General features: G+C 32.7%; 2 protein-coding genes across 16 annotated transcripts in view; one reads left to right on the forward strand and one right to left on the reverse strand.

Annotated features, from left to right (window-relative positions):
* Positions 1 to 12,769, reverse strand: part of kmo (kynurenine 3-monooxygenase) — a 177,739-nt gene that overhangs the window by 150,164 nt on the left and 14,806 nt on the right. The gene's annotated exons all lie outside the window — the stretch shown is intronic.
* cpeb3 (cytoplasmic polyadenylation element binding protein 3) overlaps positions 1 to 12,769 on the forward strand; it is a 64,987-nt gene that overhangs the window by 21,221 nt on the left and 30,997 nt on the right. For all 15 annotated transcript variants that reach the window (XM_087277258.1, XM_087277259.1, XM_087277261.2 and 12 more), the window contains 1 exon segment: positions 10,570 to 10,626. In XM_087277258.1, the coding sequence (XP_087133384.1) occupies positions 10,570 to 10,626 (57 nt within the window).

A 12,769-nucleotide genomic window follows, 5' to 3' on the forward strand; every position in this document is an offset into this window, starting at 1 on the left:
TGCAGCATTTGTTAACTTGTGATGGGGATTAATTTTCATTGTGTTTGTGTTAACTAATGGTAACATGCAACTTATGACCTTGAAAATGCGTAAGTAAATGTTATAGTTAACACAAATATTATTAATAAGGTGATTTTTCATCATTAGTTCATTCTCACTGTAATGTTATCAAATAAAATCCTATCATAAACTATTTGACATGCTCATGATTGAAGGAGGGGCAAAACAGTGGCGCAGTAGATAGTGCTGTCGCCTCACAGCAAGAGCAAGAAGGTCGCTGGGTCGCTGGTTCGAGCCTCGGCTCAGTTGGTGTTTCTGTGTGGGGTTTGCATGTTCTCCCTGCGTTCACATTTCCTCCGAGTGCTCCGGTTTCCCCCACAGTCCAAAGACATGCGGTACAGGTGAACTGGGTAGGCTAAATTGTCCGTAGTGTATGAGTGTGTGTGGATGTTTCCCAGAGATGGGTTGTGGCTGGAAGGGCATCCGCTGCGTAAAAACTTGCTGGATAAGTTGGCGGATCATTCCGCCGTGGCGACCCCGGCATAGTAAAGGGACTAAGCCGACAAGAAAATGAATGAATGAATGAATGAATGATTGAAGAAACAGTCCACCCAAAAATGTACATTTTATAATTTACCCATCCCAGTGTTGTGTTAAAACTTGGTGGCATTCTTTATTTTGTGACTAATATTAAACAAAACGACCCCAATGACATTTAAAAAAAGTGTCCATACTGCTTTTTGGCCATACAATAAATGTCAAAGGTGGCCAAAACAACTTTAGACCCCATTGGCTTTCATTGTATAGACAACAAAAGCACTGACATGTTCTTAAAAATATCATTTGTAATCCACGGAAGAAAGAAGAAAATCATAAATAAACGATGCCAGAGTGTTCTTTTTTGGGTGAAATGTCCCTTTAACTGTTGTTGCACCACAGCAGTTTGCCAGTTCTCAGCACACAGTGTTTCACTGTAGGGTCTTTTCTATTAATAGTTTAACATTGTTTGTCTTTCCTTAAAGCCGTCTCGTTAGGGTGGCCGTGTGAAGCTGAAGGTGTGCGTATGTTGATGTGATAGTTGCTCAAACTCAAGGACAGTGCTATCCTAATCTGATTTTCCACAATACCGATGACTCCTAAAGACCGGTTTGGTCGAACTCTGAGCTGAAGTCTAAACAAATTCTGATTTTCCATACTGGAATACCAGATTTAAGTTTGTTTAATCTCAATTTAACAATGTACAATCAGAGAATGACTTTATTAAAACTGCTTCATTAAAGTGAGTTAAAATAAAACACAATTCCTTTTTTTTTAGGGACTGCTTAATTGCTTTACGTTCAATCCACTTAAGGGCAACCCACGACACAGGATTATCAAATTTGTAACACTTACCTAGCTTTAAAATTTTCACGATGTGTGTGTCGGGTCACAGCAGCTACTCCCAGTGGGAAAAAATGGGCTACCAAAAGTATCCGGGCTTCCTCGATGCTGATGAAAGATCCCGGACGAGCCCCCGAATTATGTTATGCCCCAAGTGGCTCGGAGGATAAAAGAGCTAAACATAATTATGACAACCCAATATCTTTTTAAATTCCCTCGAGATGTTAGCATGGATCAACACAGACAACGGACGTGGCAAAAAGTGGTTCACTTTAATAACAATAAAGATGAAGAAAAAAAGATTACTTAATCGCTCAGAGTATATTTACAGATGTCTACAATAAATGCAAAATAAGCAAATAAATCAATTGAAACAAATCTGATAGAGGGTAGGAAAATAAGCGGTGCCAAATAAAAGACAATAACAAATAAAAAACACCTGCTAACTAAACTCTCCCCGCCTCTAAATAACCAAAGAAACTGAAGTGCTTAAATGACCCCCATCCTCTTCTGATTGGTCCACTCTGTGAGACGATCGGACCACCTTGATTTTAGAAGGACAGCAGACAGCAAATAAAACGGAAAGGTGAGGAGAGAACAACAGAGCCACATCCCCACGTAACATCAACCTAATTATGTGGAGCCTGGCATTTTTATAGTGTAATGTGCTGTAATAAACTGACAATGCATATGCATAGACTGTTATAAATAATCTCACTATAAAACCCAACACTGGGAGGAAGCCACGTTTTAGTCATCAAGTCCTCAAATTGTAAGTTAGTGTGTCAGGGGGGGAAAGGCTTATGTGTGTCTGTCAAAACAAGACCAGAAAATTGCCCTCTTTCATGCAGAAGGAAAGAGTCTGACATTTTGCTTCCAGAGTTCAGGGCTGATCAAACAGCGAGAGGGAAAGGGAAATGCAGGATTTGCATAACCATAGACCCCTAGGTGGAAATGTCAGGGGAACATGTTCAGCTCTGTCTTTGAGGTGTCTCTTCTGTCAAAAGGGTACTGATGGGGATTTTAATTGAATGTGAGCTGTAGGTTTCCATTGGAAGTAGACACAAAAATCCTGCTAAATCTAGTTTAAGGTGCATGGTACCTGGCGGCTGGTTAACTGGTTATCTGTTTTTTGAGTTTGGTTTGGTTTGGTTTTTATTTGCTTTTTGTTTGATTTCCGTTTTGTTTTGTTTTCCTTTCCTTTTTTCTGTTTCCTTTTGTTTGTTTCCTTTTGTTTTATTTTCTTTTGTTTCATTTCTTTTTGTTTGTTTCCTTTTGTTTGTATCCTTTTTGTTTTTTCGTTTTGTTTTGTTTTCCTTTTAATTTATATCCTTTAGTTTGTTTTTGTTTTTTTGTTTTGTTTTAGTTTTCGGTTTTGTTTTTGTTTCGCTTTGATTTCCTTTTGTTTTGTTTTCCTTTTTGTTTTGTTTTAATTTCCTATTGTTAGATTCTTTTTGTTAGTTTCTTTTTTTGTTTTTTGATTTTTAATGTTGCTCGGTTTTCCTTTTGTTTTGTTTGTTTTGTTTTTGTTTTGTTTGGTTTCCTTTTGTTTGTTTTAATTTTGTTTTTGTTTTTCACTTTCGTTTTTTTTTTGTTTTGATTTGATTTCCTTTTGTTTTGTTTTCCTTTTTGTTTTGTTTTAATTTCCTATTGTTAGCTTCTTTTTGTTAGTTTCCTTTTTTGTTTTTTGATTTTTAATTTTGCTCGGTTTTACTTTTGTTTTGTTTCTTTTGTTTTTCTTTTGTTTGGTTTCCTTTTGTTTGTTTTAATTTTGTTTTTGTTTTTCACTTTAGTTTTGTTTTTGTTTTGATTTGATTTCCTTTTGTTTGTTTCCTTTTTGTTTTTTCATTTTATTTTGAGTTGGTTTGGTTTCCTTTTGTTTATTTTCATTTGTTTTTTTTTTTTGTTTTTTTGTTTCCTTTTGATTTTTTTTTTAGTCAGTGTTGGATAATGGTCATCATTTGTGGTTGACCTGCTGGACTGCCATTAACTGGCTGGTAGGGCTGCACAGCATATTGAACATTTTTAAAATACAGTTTATTTTTGCATATTTTTGTCATTGCAATAAATAGTAAATGCAATAGAACTACACTGTAAAAACATCTGTTAATGAAGTTTCTGTATGTTGTGATTTACAGGAGTTTTCTGTATAATTACAATTGTGAATTGAGGCATGGGGCGCTGATCTCTGCTCTGTCGACTTTTAATGTTGAAAATTCAACTCTACTGTTTAACAAATTGACTTTTACTAACATTTTAGTCATTTGAAATGATATAGAGAATTAAGTCTGTAAAATAACAGAAACTTAACTGCCAATTTAAATTCAAGATTTTTATAGCATAATATACAACACCAACCCAGACAACACATCACTATAAACTATTAAAATGTTTATAAAAGTCACTTTTTAAACTTTTCAAGGTCAAGTTCACGAATCAAGGTCCCATTTTCCAATTCAAAACCAAAGATAAACAAGGAAAAGTTAAAACATTAATTGCAAAATACGCAAAACTGCTTATTTATCAATGTTTTTACTGTGTATGGTGAAAATTTGTTTAAGAAACTAATTCTTTTATCAATTTTGAGATTTTAAAAATGCATCGCAAATCTCTCCTTAATCGATTTTCATTCATTCATAGTGTTTTAAAGTGTAAATGATTCCACCTGATAGTTCTTTTAGCCCAAATTACCATTGGATCAGAAAAATATCTATTGCGTGTTAATTTTAGTATGATCATTACATATTAAAAAAATGTTAATAACTTGAAATGTTAAATTGTAAAACAGCAATTCTCAACAACAATACTGCACAGTGCATATGTTCCCAGTATCATGGACACCTTCTGGGATGCGTTTCCTAAATAACAAAGTAGCCCACGGTTGAACTTGATCTTAGAGTAACGCATCGGAAATGAACGATGTTGTAACAAGTGTTTATTAATTCAAACCATTAATGTACATGTTTTGTTTTCTTTGCTTTGGAGATGCTGTGTTAAGAACCATGTTTGCAGGTTTTTTAGTTGTTAGTATCAGTATTGTTAGTTTATTGGATATCTATGAGCTAGTGTGCTCCAATGCCGTGACACAATTTGCAGTTAGAAGGTATAAATCTGATAAAAACACGTAAGGCTTGTAGTTTGTGACTTCCACTTAAATGGATCTACGTTTTTTTTTACGTCACCGCATATTTCAGTTTCTCATCAAATCGTGACCAATCAAATGCTCTCGTGTAGCATCACTTTCTTCGAGACGCTACACATTACCACCTGGTAGTCCATCTGGTCATCCATAATAACCATTTTGGGTTACGTTCCGCCTACCATCTTAAGCATGTTTTAAGGGGGATTTTACAGAAGGGTAATGTTCAAACCAGAGTCAGTCTGTCCATTATGTCACCGTTGGGTCTGCAGAACTACAGCTGCATTCAGTTAGAGACGTGCTGAAGAGGAACTTATTCACTATACAGACTCTTTTCCAGCTGTCTGAAACAAGTGAAACCAGCTTCAGAGTCACAGAAACATTTACATGCATCACTGTAGTATCAGAATTATTCTTCTATTATAAGGTTATAAGCAGTGAGTACTTTGTTTAATACTTGATTTAAATTTCAGTAGGTGTGTGCCAGTATCTGCTTGAATTATTTGAATAAATGAATATTTCTTGTTCAAATGTCTTTCAAATATATGCTGAAGGAAGTTTCTTTTTGGACTTATGTTCCAGCAGAATGTACAAAAAGATTAACCACAAATTCAAAATAGCGTTAGATCATTTCTACATGAATGAAATAACAATGTACACTAATAACTTTAACACTTTTCTTTTTATGAGTTTCTGCATACAAAAGAAGGTATTTTTAATGATTTTGGCAACACTTAGCTACTGACTTGTATAATAGGAGAACAAATACTATTGAAGTCAATGGCTATCAACATTCTTCAAAATATCTTTTGTGTTCAACAAAAGAAATTGTGAGTAAATTATGACAGACTTGAATGTTTCTGTAGCTGTTTTCTCTGAAAATAATCAAGTTATGAAAACGTCTTTTCCCAGTGATGGGTTGCAGCTGGAAGGTTGTTTTACACTGCGTAAAACATGTGCTGTATAAGTTGGTGGTTCATTCAGCTGTGGTGAACCTGGATTAATAAAGGGACTTAGCCGAAAAGAAAATGAATGAATGAAAACCTCTATTTTTGTAACTTGGGTAAATTTATCTTCCTCTAGAAATATATAAAGTGAACTAAATTTATACACTGAATATAGATGTGGCCATATTTATGGCTAGTTAGCACATTTTTGTGTTCTAAATTCCTTCATTCTTTTTCCTTCGGCTTAGTCCCTTATTTATCAGGGGTCACCACAGTGGAATTACCGCCAACTATTCCGGCATATGTTTTACACAGCGGATGCCCTTTCCCATTACTGGGAAACATCCATACACTCTCTCATTCACAATCATATGCTACGGCCAATTTAGTTTTTTTAATTCACCTATATCGCATGTATTTGGACTGTAGGGTAAACCAGAGCACCTGCAGGAAACCCACGTCTACATGGGGAGAACATGCAAATTTCACACAGAAATGCTGGGACTTGAACCAGCAACGGTGCTAACCACTGAGCCACCGTGCCGCACTGTGTGCAAAATTATTAAATTAAAGTCATTTCAGTAGGAATTTATGTGATTTTGGAAATTTTGCTCGAGGATGGAAAATGTCAAAATGCCGTATTGTTTATTTAAAAACATATATTGATATATCATGCACACTTGATATACCACCAGCCATAGCAAAGAGCATAGAATCTCCAAGAGGCAACACTCTAGTGCATCTTGGGAAACAGCCACTAGAGGGCGCGGCGGCCATTTTAGAATGAAAATTCCAATAGAACAACAGCATACTAGAAGTCTGTAAAATGAACTATTAAAAGTGCTGATGATTGTGATAGTAAGTGTTGTATTGTCTTTTTTTCAGGTTGTATTTCAGCTTTAATGCACTTTTTAAATAAATAAAAAAAAAAAAAGCAGCTGCTTGCCATCACAGCAGGACTAAGATTCAATAGACAGCCGATCGCTTTCACTCTAAAATGGCGCAGTCCGGGGCTGCTGCTGCAATGGAACGTTCTATTGAGTGTCGCCACTTGGTCATTCTAAGCTCTTTGGCTTGGACAGACAAAAACTGAATCAAGTTTAGGTTTAAATAGGGATAGTTTACCCAAAAATTAACATTCTCCAAGCCATCATTTACTCACCCTTCACTTTAATATTTTTTCTATTATAAAATTTGAAGGATCCCATCAACTATCATTCTTCAAAATATCTCCTTTTGTCTTAAACAGAAGAAAGAAACTCATACAAGTTTAAAACCACACGAGGGAAAATAAATGATGAGGTAATTCTAATTTTTGTGTGATCTCTTTAAAGGGCACCTATGGTGAAAAATCTACTTTTCAAGCTGTTTGGACAGACATGTGTGTAGATATAGTGTATAGATCGTCATATTGGAGTTAAATAAACCCACCCAGTCCTTTTTTTCAATTTAACAGCATAAAAACGGTGGACCAATGGGAGCAGTTTTCAGACTGACCGCAACTTGACGTAGGAGAGCGGTTTACCTGCTCACCAATATTGATTGACAGCTGCGTATCATCTTGTCTCCGTAGTAATCCATATAACCATATCAACAACACAGGACGAGCGCAAAGCAACTGGGAATAAAGGTCTGTTCAGTTTGCTAGGACCATCAACCATCATCAAATGTGATCATGATTGAGTTTTAAAGTTTGAAATGTTTTAAAACAGCGCATGTGTGTAATGAATTACCGCTATTTACTTCAGCTTTACTTCAACAGCACAGCCAGAACAATTATGAAGGAAGACACTTCAATCCCGGTTTGTGGACGTTAAATCAGATTTATTTTGTAGCATAACAGATATCCATACAGCAGTGGAGATTAACCTGTATCCTGTCACATATGCGTGTAAAAAGAGTGCAAAGCTAAACGCGCGTGCTGTCTGTGTGTGTGTCCGCACTGTGTGCGTGTATGCGAGAACTTTGTGATGACATTGTGTGTCTCATTGATGCAACTCCACAATAAATGCATTAAATACTCATTGGTAAAGTTCTTACTGCAGTCTTTCTCACAAACGCTACGTGAGATCTGCTTCGTTTAAGTCTGACTGTTGTCTGAATCAGCCGAGGGAGGAGATTAAGGCATGTAGAAATGGTGGGTGAGGAGGACTAGCCTTAAAGGCACAGTACAACAAAACCGCTACCTGATGCTGAAAGGTATAAAATAGAAACTTATAAAACGTAAAATGAAAAATCTGATGGGTGTTTTGAGCTGAAACTTTACAGACACATTCTGGAGACACAAAAGACTTATATTAAATCTGAAAAAGGGGTAACCTAGGTGCCCCATAAGCAGGGCCAGACAGAATCTGCGAATGTTTTTGGCTGTTTCTGCGGAGAAATTTGGTAAAAATCTGCGAATTTCTGAGGAATTATTTTGGGAGTATCATAACTAAAACCTTAATATATTAAATAAAAAGTAATAAATTACTGAATAAAAACTGAATAAATTCAGAGTTACACACATTTACTCAATAAAAAAAAAACAGAATTAATAATGGGCTAAAAATCTGCGGAATTCTGTGCGCGCAGATTCCGTGTGGGCCTACCTATAAGTCACCTTGGTTAATAACATCTTCCTGTGTAGTGTTAGGATCTTTATATTGTGTGTAAACGAGAAAAAAACCTACTGAATAGTAACGACTGTTTATTTGTTGTGTGTTTGTACTGTTTGTTCAAGATGACTCGGCAGTGACATTTAACTGAAATCACTATGAATCTGAAGCGTAGTGTTATTGTTGTTGTCGTACTGTTAAATAAATGAATCATAGGGCTCTTAAAGTGTTGATGGTTTATATTGAAATTGTGATGTGCCATTCATTTAGAGGTCAACTTCATACCTGTTTATTAGTAATATTAACTCCTTTGGCTACTGTTGATGGTTGAGCTGCTTTGATTTGCATTTGAGATTATTTTCTCACTCAATATGCGAAAGATGCGGCCTCAGCACAGCTGCTGGTTCTCACCAGAGACGCTATATATAGCACTCGCCAAAACAACACATGCAAGCTGGGAAACATTTGCCCTGTACATCTTGCAACCTCACAGGGCCAAATACCTGTTGAAACTCCTGCACGTTGCCCAAATTTCACCATCACTACAGTTTGTTGATCCATCGAAGGGCAAAGCCTCGCTGAGATCCTTGATGTGCTGTAGGGAAAAGGTTTGCAAATGTGACTTGCGACGGTTCAGAATTTGCGTAAGAGCCGGTTGAGGCTTGCTAACAGCGTTCCCTGGAATCCCTCAGGAGTATTGTTGCTGTCATTTGCAAGCAAAACTGCTCATGCTGGCACATTAGAGATCTGATTCTGAAAGTAAATCAACAGCTGTTTTACAGCCATGCAAATGAACACCTTGTGTAGCTACAGATGCTGTGTGTGTGTTTATTTGTACTTTGGGGATGCAATTATGACTCACTTAAAGTGACTAAATACTTTAGGGACATTCGGGGCTGTCCTCTTTTAGAAAAAAGATTCATAAATAGATGTTTTGAGTTGTATTGGTGGACTTGCAGTCGTTTATAAGTAAAGTTCAACTTAAGCATGATTTACATCAGTAGGGAAGTGGAACTATTTTTACTTCAGCATTGAATAGAGGACAGGTTTTACTTCAGTGTCTTTCTTGCATCTCTGACTAATTCACAGTAAACAGGCTGTTAAGGATATTCTGTCCAAGCCGTCAATCGGACGTCATTAAAGAAATAATAATAATTTTTAGGGATGTCCTAAGGTTTTTTGCCTTCGAGTCCGAGTCATTTGATTTTAAGTATCTACCGATGCCGAAACACAATCCAATACTTCTAAAATACATAAAAACAGGATAAAGAAGAGCGAAGAAAAAGATCCAGGATGTTCCTTATTTTTAATTTGAATTTCCTTATTTTAACATTCAACAACTCTAACAAACAGAGCACTTCTGTGAGGTAGCTTGAACAATCAAGTAATAAATATCATCAACTCTTCACATCTGGACTTTAGTGCAACAGTAAATGTATAACAAAAAAAATTAATGTAAAAACAAACAGCACCTTTACTTAAAATACCCAGCAGACTATTCCAAGTTTACATATCTCACAGTTTGCTATGGCAATGTTGTCGTCATCAACTTTATAAAACCTCCAGACCGCAGATGTACTCGCGCCTTCCGCTTCTAGCTTTGTCCGTGGTCTACTTTGCCATAATTTAACCAATAGCATCTCTGCATCAAAGTCATGTCATGCGGCACGCATTGCTGTTTCTGTGCGAAACAGTCAAGAAAGAAGTCTAACTCTGTGCCACTACATAACTATTGATGTGTTATAAAATAATATATTATATATTATATATATACACACACACACACACACACACACACACACACACACACACACAGTTGAAGTCAGAATTATTAGCCCCCTGAATTATTAGCCTCCCTCTTAATTTTTTCCCCCTAATTTCTGTTAAACAGAGAGAGGATATTTTTTCAACACATTTCTAAACATAATAGTTTTAATATCTCATTTCTAATAACGGATTTATTTTATCTTTGCCATGATGACAGTAAATAATATTTGATTTGATATTTTTCAAGACACTTCTATACAGCTTAAAATGAAAATTAAAGGCTTAACTAGGTTAATTAGGTTAACTAGGCTGGTTAGGGTAATTAGACAAGTTATTTTATAATGATGGTTTGTTCTGTAGACTGTCGAAAAAATATAGCTTAAAGGGGCTAATAATTTTGTCCTAAAAATATATACACACACTCGTAGATGTGTATGTGTTTGAGATCAACTGTAGACATGCCTAAGACACTTTCAACACATATTGCCAATGCAAGTCTACAGTAGTTGGAATGTGGTTGATTTTAGTTCAGGTCTGTTATCTTCAAAGGCATCAGCATTTCAAAAAACAACTTTCAGCCTAATATGCATTAAAAAGTAAATTGGATCTTATTTATTTATTATTAATCTTTTCTTTTTTTTTCTTTTTTTTTTTGGAGAATTGGCCATAACTATTCTTGTTTTAAATTTGTTTTGCATTAAATCATATGTTTCAATGGTGTCTTATTATCTCCTTGTAGGTCGCATGGGTCTCAACTTTCACCATCCAGTAGCTGAACATATATTACCACTGAACAGTGAGTATCTCTCTTTAACTGTGATATTAATGCTGTGTTCATTTTTTATGGTAGCTGATCATTGGTTATTCCCTTTATTTCAATCAGAGTCAAATCAGTTCAGTGAACAACACTGTTTTTGAATGAAGCATGTCCTTAAAACGTAAAATATTTATGATTTTTAAATGAACAAATTTTACAAATTTCATTTTCATTTTCATTTTCATTTATTTACAAATTTCAACATTATTACTCCAGTTTCAGTTCCATAAGAAATCATTATAATATGGTTTTTGCAAACATTTCTTTTAATTATCAATGTTGAAAATTATTTTTGGTTTTTATGATGAATATAAAAAAGTTTTAAAAGAACAGTATTTAGAAATCCTTTGTAGCCATTAAATCATGTTGATACACTTTTGCTAATTGATTATTGTTATTTATTATTATCATCATCATCATTATCATCATCATTTAATATTTATTTTTTTATTTTTTATAATTATAAATATATAAGATATAATTAATATAAATTATAATTATTTAATAATAATAATAATTATTATTATTACTATTGATATTATTATTAATGGTTATTACTACTATTAACAATAAAAAAATAATAATTATTATTATTATTATTGTTATTTTATGTAATTAAAATTTATATATTTATATATTATTATTATTATTATTATTATTATTATTATTATTTATGTATGTATTTATTTTTAATTATTATTGTTATTGTTATTATTATTATTATTATTTTATCATTTTTTATTTTTATTTGTTTATTACTATTTTATAATTATACATTTATAAATTATAATTCATATTTAAATTATAGTTATCTAAATATATACATTGTTATATAATAACAGTAATAATAATAATATTATTATATTATTATTTATATTGATGATAATAATAATATATTGTTGTTATTATTATTATTGTTGTTGTTGTTTAATATTTATGTATGTATTTATTATTATCACTATTATTATTATTATTATTATTATTGTTATTATTATTATTATTATTACAAATATATAAATTACAATATAATAATAATATTAATAATAATTATTATTACTATTATTCATAATAAAAAACAATAATAATATTATTATTATATTTTTATAATTTATTTATTTATATATAGTTATTATTATTATTATTATTATTATTATTATTATTATTATTATTATTATTATTATTATTATTTATGAATGTATTTATTTATTTTGTATTTTTTTCAGTATTTAAAATTTATATATTCATTCATTTATTTATTTATTTATTATTATTTTATAACTATAAATATATAATTAATATTTAAATTATAGTTATGTAAATGTATACATTGTAATATAATAATAGTAATGTTAATAATATCAATAATAATAATAATAATAATAATAATAATAATAATAATAATAATAATAATAATAATAATATATTACTATTTATATTGATGATGATAATAAAATATTGTTGTTATTATTATTATTACTATTATTATTATTATTATTTTAGATTTATGTATGTATTTATTTATTTATTTATTATTATTATAATTAAAATATATAAATAATAATAATAATAATAATAATAATAATAATAATACTCATGGTAATAATAATAATAATTATTAATTTTTTACTTTTAATTATCCTAATCTTTTGATCAGTAGTATATGCTTTTCTCTTTGTGCCCACACCCACCCCCCACACCCTTTTTTTTTTTTTTTTTGCACATTACTTCCATTTAAGATCGGAAGACCAACACATATGAATGAATGTATGTATAAATAGTATAATATTTGTCCAATAATGTGATCAGCCTGTTTCGAAATACAGATTCAAAAAGTTAAACAGAGCAATTAAAATAAAATTAGGCAATTAAATTACTTTGTCATAAACTTTGCCCTAATATACCGTATATCCCATTGAGTCATCATCAACCAATTGCTAAACCTGTTTGGCTCTTCCATCAGTGTCCAGCAGGCCTCCAGTGCAATGTGCTGACCCTCAGTTTCCTCATGTTTGGTGCCACCAAAACCGCACACATGAGCGTCTCTCCGGCTATGATTAGCATCTCTGAAAGCTTATACACACACACACACACGTCCCACCTCAGCAAGTGGCGCACGGCCAGG

The sequence above is a fragment of the Danio rerio genome, chromosome 13 (assembly GCF_052040795.2).
Source record: "Danio rerio strain M-AB ecotype USA chromosome 13, GRCz13ab, whole genome shotgun sequence".
Classification (NCBI taxonomy): domain Eukaryota; kingdom Metazoa; phylum Chordata; class Actinopteri; order Cypriniformes; family Danionidae; genus Danio; species Danio rerio.